The 15,673-nt window shown below is 48.9% G+C and overlaps 1 protein-coding gene across 4 annotated transcripts in view; it reads left to right on the top strand.

The window, feature by feature from the left end:
• Positions 1–9,024, top strand: part of DHX35 (DEAH-box helicase 35) — a 74,456-nt gene extending 65,432 nt beyond the window's left edge. For 2 of the 4 annotated variants that reach the window (XM_067012322.1, XM_067012323.1), the window contains 3 exons: positions 2,051–2,122; positions 3,496–3,607; positions 7,790–9,023. In XM_067012322.1, the coding sequence (XP_066868423.1) occupies positions 2,051–2,122; positions 3,496–3,607; positions 7,790–7,834 (229 nt within the window). In that variant the 3' untranslated portion in view covers positions 7,835–9,023. Of the gene's footprint in view, positions 1–2,050; positions 2,123–3,495; positions 3,708–7,789 lie in introns of those variants that run through there. The other 2 variants (XM_059036616.2, XM_059036615.2) reach the window with 2 other exon arrangements.
• The last annotated feature ends 6,649 nt before the right edge of the window (positions 9,025–15,673 follow it).

Genomic DNA, 15,673 nt, shown 5'->3' with positions numbered 1-15,673 from the left:
TTTAAGTGAAATGTCTTAACTTTATGGAAATGATTCTCAAATACTCAGCCCATCTACATGTTGTAGGAGGATGACAGTTACAAGTCTGGAAGCTGGTAATATTTCCATTCTAATCAGAGAATAATAGGACCAGAGAGAACTATTAAAGATGATCTTTCCTGGAGAAGTTACTTTTGCCCTTGGGCAGTTCCTGATGTTTTTCGAGATCTGCAGAACTGCAGCTACCCAGATAGATAGTGGCCACATTTGAATGTTGGCAAGTATTTCTTCATGTGCTGGCCACCCCTCCCACTGCTACAGACTTCAGCCTGTCTCTTCCAGTTCCATTTTCTAGGCATAGAAAAATCACTGAGCATTGATGCCCTCCAATAACCTCTAGGATATTCAAATGTGGTAAAAGCTAACACATAGTTTAGGCCTCTTTTCTCTAACTGAATCTTTCCAGTTCTTTGAATTGTTATTTTTAGTCTGTCTTTTCTGAGCTCGTTTTAGTCTCATAACTTCATTGTAGCCGGTTTAAAGTGCAGTGATCATGACGATCCCTTCTTTAATAAGGGAGCAGTCAAAAGGCTTTCTCCCCAGCTTGTCTTTGGATTTCCTCCATATATTGTCATTAGCTTTTTCCCCTCAGAACATATGACAGTCCTGTGATCCTGCAGTCACCATGATGTCCCGTCCCGGACACGGGGCTTTGTTAATGAGCCCAGAGTTGCGTTGGGCTCCTTTGTTTTTTTTTTTGGCAGCCAGGTCTCCTCCATCTGTTATCCTAGAAGCTGACTGTTTGATCCTCAGTATAGCACTTTACATTTGTCTCTAGTGTGTTCTGTTTGTTATTCCAGGCCAAGTAGTCTAGCCTATCAGTATCATGATTCTGTTGACCATTGTATGAGCTCCCCCTCCTGTTTGAGGCAGCTCTGGAGAGGCCTGTGATCTTCTCCAGTGAGTGCCGTTATTTTGTTGTCATCTGATTGCCCCGCTCTCCTCAAGAGTATTAATTAGCAACTTCTACTAGCATTTACAGAATTCTTTCGCCAGTGTCCTCAACAAAAATACAGGCTACCTAATAGGCTTCGTGGTGGTTGGTCCCTTTGAGACAAAGTTCAGTGGCAGTCATCTGATAGGACAGCCGGGACCCCAGGCGCTGGCTTTATTTCAGTGCCAGAGATGAGCTGGGTCACGGCCTTGAGGCACTTGCCTGACACATAGGTCCCTGGCACCCACAGAAGCACTCTGTAATTATGGTTTGGGCAGCAGCATCCTAATCCATAAAGGTTCTCTTGTGAGCTCATCTTACCAATAGTTGTGTGCATGGTAAATATTTTTTGAATTAAATTGAATCAAGTCTGAGTTGCAATTTGAAATATTATCTCAGAGAAGTGGATAGTCCAATATTGAGCTTTCTTTTTTTCTCCTATTATAATCTCCCCCATTAGACAATCTTTACTGTTTATCTTTACTATTTAACCTGTTTAATGGAAAAGTTTATAGATGTAATAGTATATATTATTTCTGTCCTCAAGGAAATTTTTGAAAGAGAACCTACAGAAGATAAACATAAACATAGGCGGAGCAATGTATTTCTCGGTTATTTATTTATTTATTTATTTATTTTGCGGTACGCGGGCCTCTCACTGTTGTGGCCTCTCCCGTTGCGGAGCACAGGCTCCGGACGCGCAGGCTCAGCGGCCACGGCTCACGGGCCCAGCCGCTCCGCGGCACGTGGGATCTTCCCGGACCGGGGCACGAACCCGCGTCCCCTGCATCGGCAGGCGGACTCTCAACCACTGTGCCGCCAGGGAAGCCCTCGGTTATTTTTTTGAATGTCCATGTGTTGCTTTTCTTCTCCCTTTTCTGCGTGATTTATTCTTGATTTCTAGAGTGATAGCGGGGGAGGGGGATCATAAAGTGCACAAGAGAAGATGGAGAGAATAGTTTCGTTTGTGTGAAGTACAACCTGCATGCATTTTTGATGACGTTGAACGCGTCTGTGGGAAGGTCTTGCTGTAAGTGTTTAAAATGTACTTGAGACAAAATTGTTCTGCTTCCCAAGGACCATCCGTGATGATCATGAATTGCACATCCACCCTGCATCGGTCCTCTACGCAGAGAAGCCGCCCCGCTGGTAAGCCCCTTCCTGCTCCTCTGCCTTGTAAGTGTGTTGAAGTCAAGGCCTAGTTCTTATTCGTCTCTGGGTCCCTGGCGCCTGGAGTACAGGCGCCCAGTCCACGTTTGCTGACTTTGTTCTACTGTGATCGGCTATAGAATTTCTGCTCTATCAAGGATCCCTTTAAGCCAGTGGTCTTATTCCTCTGCTCACTCATCCACTCAGCAAACATTCATGTTCACCCACGGACTAGGTGCTCTATCCTTGCTCTGGGCACAGTTGTGCAGAGAGGAGTTCAGGTCCCAGCCCACAGCCTGACAGACACAGATGGGTTCCAGTACCTGGGGAGAAAGACTTTGATAGAGGGGTGTATTTGATAGGTGGCTGAGGTTGGCACTTCATGTGCCAGGGAGTCAGGGCTGGCTGCTTCAGGGAGGAGGTAATACTTGCTCTGGAAACTGATATCTTTTTTTCTTTTTTTTTTGGCCATATGGTGTGGCATGCGGGATCTTAGTTCCCCGACCAGGGATTGAACCCATGCCCCCTGCAGTGGAAGTGCGGAGTCTTAACTACTGGACCACCAGGGAAGTCCCTGGAAACTGATATGTATATTAATATATGCACTCCTAAAATCTGGGGATTTAAATTACCTTCTTGGCTCTTTGGTGTCTGTTACCTGAGCCTCAGGCAAGCCTATTTTATAGAAGTATAATTTATATAGATCGAAAGAGTATTGACAACTGTGTTCCCCACGTAACCCATACTCCTAGTAAGATATAGAGTACTTTCATCTCTCCAGAAAGTTCCCTTGTGTCTCTTTACAGTTAATTCCCAGCTCCTTTCAGAATCAGTGAGCCTTTGCTTCTGTTTCTGCATTTTCTAATACATTAGGCTCTGTTCAGAGTTCTGTAAATAAAAGCATAAGGATCCAGAGAGTCCTGTGCTGAGAGTCTCCTCTGTAAAACGGACACACTGGTGCCCTCCACTCAGGTCATGAGGCTTAAGTGAGCAGCACGAATGCATTTGTTTAGTGTAGTGCCTGGCCCACGGAATAGATAGAAACACGTTAAAGGTAAAGGGGAGGGCTTCCCTGGTGGCGCAGTGGTTGAGAATCCGCCTGCCGATGCAGGAGACACGGGTTCGTGCCCTGGTCCGGGAGGATCCCACATGCCGCGGAGCAACTAAGCCCGTGAGCCATGGCCGCTAGGCCTGTGCGTCCGGAGCCTGTGCTCCACAACGGGAGAGGCCACAACAGTGAGAGGCCCGCATACCGCAAAAAAAAAAAAAAAAAAAATAGGTAAAGGGGAAAAAACTCATCATCTCTGATTGTTGTGGTTCTGACTCTCATTATAAGATGTAGGAAATTAGCTCATGTTTTCTTCTTGTTTCAGGGTTATCTACAATGAAGTTATCCAAACCTCCAAGTATTACATGAGAGATGTGACCGCCATTGAATCTGCTTGGTTATTGGAGCTGGCCCCTCACTTTTATCAACAAGGAACGGTAGGAGTGAACCGAGCCTGTCCCCCAGAACCACCTGTTACCTGCCTCTTTGTATTTTTAAATACACTTTTATTTTCCAGTTTAATGTCCTAAACTTGCTGTCCCCTCCTCCCACCCCACAGTGGTACATGGGGTGAAAGGCCATTACCATGGTCCCAGACCGTTCTGGGTGAAAGCACCATACCGTTGCTCGTGGTGAAGTGCATTTAAACATAAACCCCTCCAACTTACACGGCAAAAAAAGAGAATGTATCTTCAGCTCTTTCCCTCTCCCTCTGCTCTTCTAAACCATTTCCAAAGAAGTTCTGTCACACTGGACTGTGTTCACAGGAAGCAGCACAAAGATTTTCCGATGAGGATTGCCTCGCCAAGGCAGTAAACACACGTGCAAGCGTAAACCCGAGGCGGTTTAGACACGTGGTGGGAGATGCTGAGCGCCGGCGTCGCCGTGTATACAGTATATGCTCTTCTTCGCATTAATTCAGCATCTCTGTCATCTCTGATCTATTTTGCTTTTAGACGGTTTTCCTACCTCGTTATGGGTCACATTTTCCTGCTTCTCTTGTCTAGTAATTTGTCGTTGTATGCTGGACATTATAGGTGCTTTGTTGTGAAAAGTTGATTTTGTTGTTTTTATAGAATATTGAGTTTTTTCCTAGTAGACAGTACTGGCAGATCAGTTTAATTCCACCAAGGCCTGATTTTAGTCTTTTTCAGGCAGATCTAGAGTAGCCCTACTCCTAAGACATGGGCTTTTTGATGCCTCAGCTGCATGCCTAGGATGTTCATTGAGGTCTTTGCACTCTGGCTGCTCAGAGCTCCGGTGTCTCCAGCACTGTACAAACCTCCAAATCTCGGTATCAGGTCAGAACGCCCCAGTAACTAGTCTCTGCCAGCCTTATGGAACCTTGGCCTTCACATGTGCAGCTTAGCTTTCAGCCAAAGACTTAAGGGTGGTAGCTCTGGGTAGGGCTCTGGAACTCCTCCTTTCTGATGCCCTGTCCTGCAGGTTCCAGCTGGCTCAGCAGCTCTGAACTCTGATCTGTGTCCCCTCTGCCCAACTACGCTGTTCTCTATGTAGGGTTCATTTCCCTATGACAAGGTTTGGAGGGCCATGCAGAGACCTGGGGTGACTATAAAGCTCGCCTCGAGTGTTTCCTTTCTCTCAGGATTACAGCCCTGTGCTGTTATTACCCAGTGCCTGAAAATGATTGCTTCAGATATTTTGTCCAGTTTCACCATCGTTTACCGCAGAAGGGAAACCAAAACCTGTTACTTCATCAAGGCTGTAACCAGACTACCGTGTTTTCAAACCAAAATTTGGCTTGATTGGTATATTTTAAAATTGGGAGATTTCACATTAAATGTGGATTTCAAGATTCTCTTGAAAGAAATACTAAATGTGCTGACTTTCTGAGCCTCAGTTACTGCCTGGCAGCAATCAGCAGGGGCTGAGCAATGGCTGGCTGCCTGCGGTGGGTGAGCGACTCTCTCCAGGTCCTGCCTCATTTGTTTATTTCACTTGCTCAACTGTTGAGTTGTGATCCTATAAATGGAAGGATCTTCACATCCCTCTCGCTCCAGCAATGGTAAGGGAAATTGTCCTTTTAAGATCTGATGGTATTTAAATCTGAAACAACACGACAAAAAAACCTTTCAGACCTGCATCATTCTTCACGTGTCCTCACCCAGACATTTTAGCTAGAAATGAGATCAACTGCAGGGACTGAGAAAAACGTGGTGTGTTGTCGCTGCCGTACCGGGCTGATAAGAATAAACCTGAAGTGAAAGAAAATCTTTTTCCTGCAAACCACTCAGGTGGAAAGCAGCAGACTTCAGAAGGCCAAGAGCCGCCGTTAGAAATGCAGACGAGAGGTTAAGGGGAAGGGTGCACCGTGAGGGTGCTTGTTAGAGTAGCAGGAATCAGGCACTTAGAGAAGGGTGATTCTGAAGTGGCCTCAGGTTCAGTTAAGACTCTTGGAGAACAGAATTAACCTAGAAGCGGAGTCAAAGTGACAGTTTCTCTCAGTCGAACACAAAGTTAAAGAGCAGATTGCCCCAGAATTTTGGAGAAAATGACAATGCCACATTTGTCTTTTTTCTCCAAATGCCTGTTTTTCAGCTCCTCCGCTCCACTCTGATGACTGCCTGTGATCAGAGTGTTCTTAGAGAGGCCGGGACCTCAGAATTCACCTAGGTGGACCACCTCATTTTACAGGCGAGGGCCCTAACCCTTCCCACACCCCAAGAAACTTGGTCCCTCCCTAACTAAACAGTCCACAGGCACTTCTGTTACTAACTTGTCCAAAATGGATGGATTTCTCCAAGAGCCCTGCTGCTCTCCAGTGGCCGCCCATGTATGGTTGGATGGTCCTTTGTCGAGCATAGTGTAGCACCTCGCAACCATGCACAGCCCACAGATCCTCCCCGGCTCTGTTCCTGGCATCTTTGGTGACTTTCCATTACCACTGTTTTTCAGAGCGTTGCCCTCACCCTGTAAAGAGGCCTGAAGTGGTCCAGAGTCAGCTTTGTTTATATTCAACATTCTCCTCAGAAATGAGCACCAGAAATGGTCCCGCAGGCATGATGACCTCACCCCCCATTCCCAAGCTAAGGCTGTGGGCGTCTACCATTAGTGGGAGGGGTCACGTCAGGTGAAGTGCACAGAGGAGGGAATTTGGAGAAATTCTGGAAGACCCACAGCTGGAGAGGGGAAGGACAGGGGGACCTGTTCAGAGATTTGCCTTTCAAGTCCTTAAATTGTTTCTCCTGATTCTGAGATACCTTTGGAATCTAGGGAAATCCCTCTTCACCAGGGCCTTTGCAAGAATCCATACTGGTCCTTTCTTGGGCATAAGCGGTTAGAGAGTGTGGCTTCTTGCAGCTCGTTTACCCCTATGTCCTGTTCACTCGGCCACCCATCCTGTCGTGCTTGGTGGGGTGCTTCATCTTGTTTTGCACCTGCATTCTTTCAGGGCCCGCAGTTCTCTGTCGGCGAGGGGGATGGCTGTCTTGAGGCCATTGTAGGTGCACTAAGAAATGGGGTTTGGGCACGGAGTGTGCTGGAGTTGGCGGGCCTGCTCTGCTGGCAGTCGGCGGGTTGGGGATTCCTCGTGTGAAGATCCTGCTGCATGTTAGGGCAGCACATCTGGGATATCTCCTGGTTGTTGGTGTATGATTATTAAGCGGGTATCAGGGATATCTCAGCTGGTGAACAGAGGACCTTTATTGAAATCTTCCATTTATACTCCCTGCCTCAAATTAATATTTTAGGATTTCTAGCACTTTTGGCTTTACTTTAGAGTGTAAAGAATGCTTGTCTCGGGCTTCCCTGGTGGCGCAGTGGTTGAGAGTCCGCCTGCCAATGCAGGGGACACGGGTTCGTGCCCCGGTCCGGGAAGATCCCACATGCCGCGGAGCGGCTGGGCCCGTGAGCCATGGCCGCTGAGCCTGCGCATCCGGAGCCTGTGCTCCGCAATGGGAGAGGCCACAGCGGTGAGAGGCCCGCGTACGACAAAAAAAAAAAAAAAAAAAAAAAAAAAAAAAAAAAAAAAAAGAATGCTTGTCTCCCCCAGTCCTATTATCTGATGCCCGTGATTATAATGTTATGCTTCCTGGGTTATTTATACTGGTAGAGAGTGACATTTCTAAAAGAAAAACGTGTCACCAGGAAGTGTCCTTTTCCTGTGTGTCTTCCCCACTCTTGCGCAGGGCTCTATGAGAGTAGGGCCTCGAGCTCAGGTACCTGACTTTAGTTGGCTGACCTCTTTGTCCCTAAGGGGAGAAGACCTTCCCTTGACCGTTCTCAAGAAATTCTAGGGAACGTGAGGTGATCTGTGGCCCGAGCCCAGGCCCCAGAGCAGCACGGATATTGGGCTGCAGTGCTGGCCGCGGGGCCTGGGGTGGAGGGAGAGCCCCGTCTCACTGACAGCTGCCCGCAGAGCCCCGGGGGCCCACGTTGAGCCAGGGTGTCCTGACCTCGGGCTGTGTGGCTTACTGAAGGCCCGTTTCCTTTGTTGGTCACTTGGGCTTTTTTCCTCTATTGCCTGAGGGGCAGGGCATTTACTGAGAAGGTGTGGGCCAGATGGAGGCTTTGATTTGGTCACTTCCGTGGGAACCATGCTGAAGTCTGCTTCCTTTGTCTGACCAACCCCAGTGATGACGTTTTCTCTTCTCTTGTAGCACCTGTCCCTAAAAGCCAAGAGGGCCAAGGTCCAGGACCAGTGAGCAGAGCTGGGCTGCCGCTGCAGGGGCTGCTTGGTGCCCTCTCCTCCACTCTGCCGCCCCCCGCCCCAGGGTTGGGGGGCTGGTCACGGCTCCTGTGGACCGTTCATCGGCCTTTAAGTGGGCTGCAGCCCGTTCACAGCCCCTTTCCGCCCCTCAGCATCTGCATTCCTCGCTGGGATCCCAGAGGAGTTTGTGCCTGGGAGGGCATCCTGCCTCCAGGGGGCTGGAAGGCCCGCGCGCGCTCTTTGCTCACCCAGCAGCCTCCCTGGCCCAGCGTGCCACTGCCACCAGGCATGCAGTCCTGGCCCAGCTTTGTGGGGAATGAGGAGGGAAGCAGGCTGCCGCAGGCTGAAGCACCACGTGGAGGCGGGCAGAGGGTTTGCTGGGCTGGCTTTGCTTTCCCTGCTGGGGTCCCGGCTCCATTGACCACTGAGGTCCGCGGCCAGGTATGAACAAGCGTGTATCTGTGAAAGCCTGAGACCCTGGAAACGTGGTGGATTTCTATCAGAATCACCCAGGGGCCAGGGGCATGTCTGGTGGGCACAGGGTCCCCCAAACGAAGCAGCTTCTGTTTGCCCTCTGCCCGTGTCACTATCTGTCAGCGGTCAGGAGGCTTGCGAGGCTTGGCGATTGACAGAGAGGACCCATGCGTGCTGTGCTCTGTTAACACAGGGTTTCTCTGCTTCACAAGCGGGCTTAGCTTCCCCTCCGTGCACGGTACCATGTCCTGATGCCATTAGTGAAAGCTCATCAGCTCAAACCCCATCCCGGATCCTCTGTAGCAGAAATTCACAACAGTTTAGAGGCTCTAAGCTTCTGTAGCTCAGGAACATAACTTGTACTTTTGCCTTTTGTTTCCTTGGGTTCTTGTGAGAATGCCAGACAGGGGCAGGGGCTCTTCCAGCAGGCACTGGTGTCATTGTCCCCCGGGCTGCTTTGCTGTGATGATGTTTGCATTTCAACCCATGACTGATACAGATTGTTCTCCCCTTACTGTTTCAATGACATTTATTTTAAAAACACGTAGCTCGAGAGTTTATTTTTGTACTGATGTTAGTTTGGATGAGCCACTTTTGGCACCAAATGTGTATGTCACTTTTATTTCTGTTTTATAAACATGTAAATAATAGTGATAACTTGTTAATAATAGTAAACCTTTATACTTAAAGTAAACGTATTCCCTCCCTTCCATGGTTCTCGTGGTCTGTGTTTTAAGATGGTCCAGTTAATTCTTCCCAGCGAGGGCTTGACATTAGCTAAGAAACCAGTTGCTTGGTACACAGCAGCTTTGGGGGGTCACATGGCCACAGGAAGCTCCATGAAGCAAGATTATGTGACCAAATGCCCTCCAGAGCTTGTTAGGGCAAACGTGGGATGTTATTTAGATGAAGTCCCAAGGAAGTGCTAATTCCTCCCAGTTTCCGATTGGGACCCTTGTGGAGGAAGGTCAGAAATACTTTTATAAAGTCTGAATTTAGGACCAGGGCTGATCCTAAAGAGCTTCCGTTGGGGTGGAAGGGGGAAGAAGAGGTGCAGAATCCACATCCTCTGGTGGGTGAGACTGCAGATCAAAACAGGAGATAAAATAACAACAGTCCTGGGTGCAGCCCGGAGCCAGCACGGCGTCACTGGCCGCCTCTGCCTGTGTGTCCCTGAACCCAAGCACATCTGTGCCCCTGTACCCGTAGCAGGGCACGCCTCTGAGCTTTGTACCCTGTTTCACGTCACAGCCTCGTGTGTGGAGCGGAACCATCACCGTCAGAGGCTTGCAACCACGAAATCATGGCCTTGGCCTGGGGCCTTCTTTACACGTATCTGCAGGACCACATGACCTCATGAGAGAGCAATGACCCAGCCTGGCTGAGAGAGGCCAGCGGGGCCCGATGGCCTAGCAAGCTCACAAGACTTTGTCCCCAAGTCATTCGACAAGAATGAGTCCCCACAAGCCCCACATGGGTTTTCAGATATCGTTAGTGGCATTTCCACAGTACTGCAGTGTCCTCCTCCTGAAGTGAGCTGCTCGGGTGAGGCGGAGGAGGGGAGTGGTGTCCTGGAGGCGCAGAGATGGCGCTTTCTGTGCTTGTCCACACCCCGCTGGTTCTTTCTAGAAGCTGGTCTCCCTGAGGGCTGGATGGAGCTGTCCCAAGGAGCCCCTGGTCCGGCCAGTGCTCCTGCCTGTCTCAGTGCAGTCGTCAGATGCTGGCTGAGCACCGGGGCTGCGTGCATGGCACAGGGACGGGGGGGAGAGACGTTTGGTGACGCGTGACTGGGTGAGGGGACCAGCACCGAGGCAGGGGACGAAGATGACAGTATTGAGAGATTGCAGAGGCCACGGCGGTGGTCAGAAGCCAGGCAGCATCCAAAAGAAGCTTCCCCACAACAAGACCCTTTTCCTTGTGAACATACAGATCGTGCTCACGTTCCGCTGCCCTGTCTGTCCCCTCCCAGTTGAGCCTTTCACTTTGGCCATGAACGTGGAGAGTCCCCCAGTCCCCCAGCTCCACGCTCTGGCATCAGCACAGCCTGTGACCAGCGCTGTTGTCCCTTGGTGGCCCACATGCTTCCATGCAGTCTGGGTTCCCCTGCCTTCTGTCCCGGTTCCCAGCTCCGTTTTTCAGGACGCAGTGCTGACGGCTTCTGGTCACTCGTTTCGTGGGGTTGAGTGGTGCGGCACAGGTCTGAGGTGCCTGAATTCGGATGACCGAGAGACCCCGTCCTGGAACTATTGAACCAGGTCTCTGACCGTGGGACCCGGGAGTCTGCAGTTGGAAAAGCTCCAGGCCAGATGATCCTAGTCATGTGGTGGATTGGGAACCACTGATAAAGGAGACAGATGTCACGAGGACATCAACCCAGGGAGGGAGGTGAGCCACCAGCTGGGCAGTCAGGAGGAGCGTCAGACTTGAGTGACAGTTGTTATATGGGTGGTACTCTAACCTATGCCAGGATCCACCCCAAGACCACTGGCCTGTTCCCCTAAAGCTCTGATCAGTGGGGTTGGAATTCAACTCCAGGCGGGCTGTGATGGTGGGCGCCGATGTCGGCCCACGATGAGTTTTTCCGACTGCCCTCTCCAAGTGACAGGTGTGATAATAAGCATTTCAGAAAGCTTAAAGTTATTCTATATAAAAGATCGTCCCATGCTTTAGTTTTTGTGTGTGTGTGTGTGTGCCAAAACGTTCTTTTAGAAAATGTTCTTTCTTTTAGAAAATGATGGTGATTTTAGATGGTAGTTTAAAAAGGTGTTTTCCTCGGAAAAATAAAACATCAACAATCTTACATGAGTCTCCCAATTAAAAACCAATTCAAAATAAAAACAGAAACTGGTTGATGAAATCCCCAAGTCCAGGAACCACTGGATTGTGGGCTAAGTGGACTGTGTGGGCCAGCGGGCAACGTCAGCGCCAAGCATCATAGCTCTGGGGAAATGGGCCGCCTCGCCAAGCAACTGAATTGCAAGTGAGCTTCTGGAGCAGCAGGAGGACTGCCTGTCTTGACATAATTGGAAGGATTCAAGGCAGCAGCGCCAGCCCGCAGATCCCTTACTTCACCTTTAGATAAGATCAGATACTTCCCACTCTCCAGTGAATCACCTGGGTGTTTCCTCAGCCTTCCAACTTGGGCTGAAACAGGATGATGGAACTCTGGATTTCCTATCTGTTTAATCTGTTTTTTCCTGTCATTGGAACCGGAAATAGCCAATCCAATCATTTCATACTCAAGCCGGCCACTTCGGGGTAAGTAGCTAGTCTGGGTGGAGGTGTCCTGGAGAGGGCTTGTCCCTGGGTCCTCATGGTCACTATCTGGCAAGCCAGGGGGATGTTCTGGCACCTCTGGTGAATCACGGAGATGTGGCCTTCTGTGTTCTTGGGTGGTATTGAACTTGTTCAAACAGGCTGTCTTCTTGCCTGCTAAAGACATTCCAGGGCATCCTTTTCCCTGGCCCTATGGCATGTGTGGCCTCAGCCTCACTTGTGGGCTCAGCTGAAGGCAGAGAGTGAGCCAGAGAGGCAGGGAGATTCACAGAGGAGTTGGTGTGGTGGTGAGGGGCTCGCTGGGGAGAATGCCCCAGAATCTCCAGAGCCAGGCGAAGGCCCAGCATGGGCTGCTGCCCACGGCTTGTCCATGGACCGTGGTCTAGGCAGTGGCTTTGAATACAAAGGTCCTGGCCAGGATTTTCCCTGGCCCCAGACTGATGGGGAGAACCATTACCTGGTCCAAAGGCAGCCCAGGACCCTGCTTCCGGCCCAATGCACCTGGCCCCCAGGGCCCCCAGGGGAAGGACTTGGCTGGCAAGGAATTACCAGTCTGCCTTCAGTTGGTTCCTTTGAGCCTTTTTCTCTCCATTTCCACTTGCTTTGTTTTCAGTTCTGAAGTACAGTCGGGTTTTCTTAGTACCTGCCCTGACTGTGTTTACTCTTGGCTCTTTGTTTTCATGTGTGTGTATGCTTTGTCCCTTTAACCTTTATTTCTCTGGCTTCTGCATTATTTCCCTTTTTGCCATGAAGTTTAAAAAAGAATATAGATGTATGTGATTTGCTTCATGTTTATACTGTTTTAAAAAGCATTTTTACCTTCACATTTATTTTAATTTCTTGATCTTCTTTACACTCTACTTATTTGTTTCTAACTTTTATTTTGTACTTTTAGGTTAAAAAAAATCTCATTCACTTTTTTGTTTTTGTTCTATAAATATTCAACTATTTTCATTTTTTTCATTTTAACTTATTAGTTTTTAAACTCACCTTAACAATTTACTTCCCATTTCATTTTACTTTAGTTACTTTCTTCCTTTATATCTTAGTTTGCTTAATTTGTGTCTGTGGTTGGCAAAAGGCCTAACAGTAGGTGTGAGAGCAGGAGAGAGGATGTTTGCAATGGTTGAAACCAGCAAAAGATTCACTGTCAAGAATGTACAAGGAATATACAATAAGAAAAAGACAACCCAACAGGAAAAAATGGGCAAAAGGGAATGAACAATTTATAGAAGCAGACCCCAAAGTCTACCAAGCCTATGAAAAGCTGTTCAAATTAATCATCAGAGAAACACAAAACTAAAAGCAACAATCCAGTATCACTTTGCACCCATCAGTTTAGCAAAACTTTCAAAGGTGGGTAATGCCAAGTGTTGGCAGGGATGTGAGGACCGATGGAGAGCCGTCTGGCACAACTCATCACATGAGGTGTGTGCTTGTCCCCCAGTCCAGAAATCCCGTGTCTGGGTGAATGTTCCCCACAGAACCCTCACCTGGGTCCATGAGGAGACATGTGTAAGGAGGCTCGCCCAGGGCGGTTGTGGTGGGAGGGTGGTAGCGGCGGAGACGGCGGGGGTGGAGGAATGCCCATCGCCAGGAGAATGTGTGGGAAAACTCGGTGGATGATGGCGTGGAGTCCTGGAGTATATGGAGCCGTTTCAAGCCACAGACAGCATATAGCACAGACCTGCAAAGCAGCTGAGTGAGAAAAGTAAGAAACATGCTGTAGTACCATGTACAAACGCTGAAAATACATGCACACAAGAAACAATACAGTGTTTGCAAAAACCTGTACAAACGAAAAGAGGCACATTAGAAGGGTTGCCTGTGTGGGGGTGAGGGGAGCATGGGAGTGAGGAATGGGGACAAAAGAAAATGAAAAGCAAAATGAAGCAAGATAGGATGGAAGAAGTCACCTCGTGTTCATCTGCAAGAGACCTGGGTTTTAGGCCATGTATCCATCCCTTCCTTCCTTCCCATCCTTCCTTCCTTCCTTCCTTCCTCCCTCCCTCCCTTTCCCCCCTCTCTCTCTTTCTTTCTTCCTTTCTTTCTTTCTTTCTTTTCTTTCATTTATTTATGGCTGTGTTGGGTCTTCATTGCTGCATGCGGGCTTTCTCTAGTTGCAGTGAGGGGGGCTGCTCTTTGTTGCAGTGTGCGGGCTTCTCATTGCGGTGGCTTCTCGTTGCAGAGCACGGCCTCTAGGCGCGTGGGCTTCAGTAGCGGCATGCAGGCTCAGTAGTTGTGGCTCGTGGGCTGTAGAGTGCAGGCTCAGTAGTTGTGGCACACGGGCTTAGTTGCTCCGCGGCATGTGGGATCTTCCCAGACCAGGGCTTGAACCCGTGTCCCCTGCATTGGCAGGTGGATTCTTAACCACTGCACCACCAGGGAAGTCCTGACATGTATCCTTTCTTATTCAAGGGCCCAGGCAGCTGGCAGGTATGCAGGGTTGGCCACCCTTATTGGTGTTGACCTCAGTGGGCCTGCTGCTGGCCTTCCAGCTCAGATCTGTGCTGGAACCTCTTCTGTCCTGGATGTGATGCTCCAAGGACCACCATGACCTGCCTTAATGCTTACATTCTCCATCACAGCGATTTCCTACTCAGCTCTTGTTCTCGTTGTGACACCCTTTTAACGAAAACTCTACATACCTCCACTGTGGAGTTAGTTTTCACTGGCCATCTGAAAACCTGCAACAGCAGTGGGCCTTGGATGACCACCAAGGAAGGAGAGGCATGCAGCCCCTGTGGTCCCTCTCAGGAGAGGCAAATGAATTCACTGGAAAAACCCTCCCCAAATTTATAAATAGACAGACGCCAGAGTGGATGGTAGCTTGTGGGATTTATCTGGGCAAAGCTTAGCCATATTTCCAAGACAGATTATATCCTTGTGAGTCCTTCCTTTTGATCAGCATCCTTAAGATGGAATCGATGCTCTCAGCCCACAGGGACTGTTATCCTCCATTTCAGCTCTTGGCACTGTGCTTCTGGAGCCTTCTTGCCCAAGTCAGCCTGGAGGCCAAAATAACAGGATATGCCAAGGCTTTGAAAATCCTTTGATGATCTTTGATCATCTGAGGAGCTTGTGAGCTTCAGCTGTGTTTGCTGCCCCCAGGTGGGGCTCCCTCTCTCCTTGTTATTGGCTTGCTGGACATTTAGAACCAGTTTAATGAGCACTGATGCCTGGTTTTCTAAGAATTGCCTTGTAGGGGGAGAAATCTGGGCCAGGTTAACGAGGCAACATGCAAATCCGAAGAGGCCACCAGGGAACTTATTAAATGTAAGTCTTACTCTAAACTTTTCATTGCTTGGAGAAAGGATGTTATCAATCATCCTGGGTGTTCCTGACTTGGGCTGCAGACTCAGAAGGAAGAACGGTTACTCATCCCAATTACTGAGATTCTGGAACAGTTAAAACCAAGGTCAGCCATCCTGAACTATGACAATGCCTGGCCCAGTTCTGAGGGGACACAGATGGTGTAAAATTTTGACATTTGATCTTTGCCAGTTGATTAGTCTGTTCCAGCCAGAATTAGGATGAGAGGGTCCTGCTTTCATCCTGACTCTCTGCTGACTGTTCTCCTGGTTTGTGCCCAGATGGCATTCTGACACCCATGAATAACTCCTGCAGGACACGACGACACGTATCTGTGATAGCACGACTGGAGGTCTTCTGAGTGGTGGGGGGCAAGTGGACTGAAATCTGAGTCAGAAGACCTGGATTCAACACAGAAAACAACTCAGCCATAGAAAAGGACAAAACAACACCATTTGCAGCAACATGGATGCAACTAAGGATTATTCTAGGTGAAGTAAGTCAGACAGAGAAAGTCAAATACCATGTGATATCACTTATATGTGGAATCTAAAATATGGCACAAATGAACCTACCTCTGAAACAGAAACAGACTCACAGACACAGAGAACAGACTTGTCGTTGCCAAGGGGGAGGAGGGGTGGGGGAGGGATGGATTGGGAGTTTGTAGACGCAAACTATTACATATAGAATAAACAACTATTACATATAGAAGGGATAAACAACAAGGTCCTACTGTATATAGCACAGGGAACTATATTCAATGTCCTGG

The sequence above is a fragment of the Kogia breviceps genome, chromosome 14 (assembly GCF_026419965.1).
Source record: "Kogia breviceps isolate mKogBre1 chromosome 14, mKogBre1 haplotype 1, whole genome shotgun sequence".
NCBI lineage: Eukaryota > Metazoa > Chordata > Mammalia > Artiodactyla > Physeteridae > Kogia > Kogia breviceps.
Note: the sequence above shows the minus strand (reverse complement) of the source record. Positions and strands in the feature narration are given on the sequence as shown.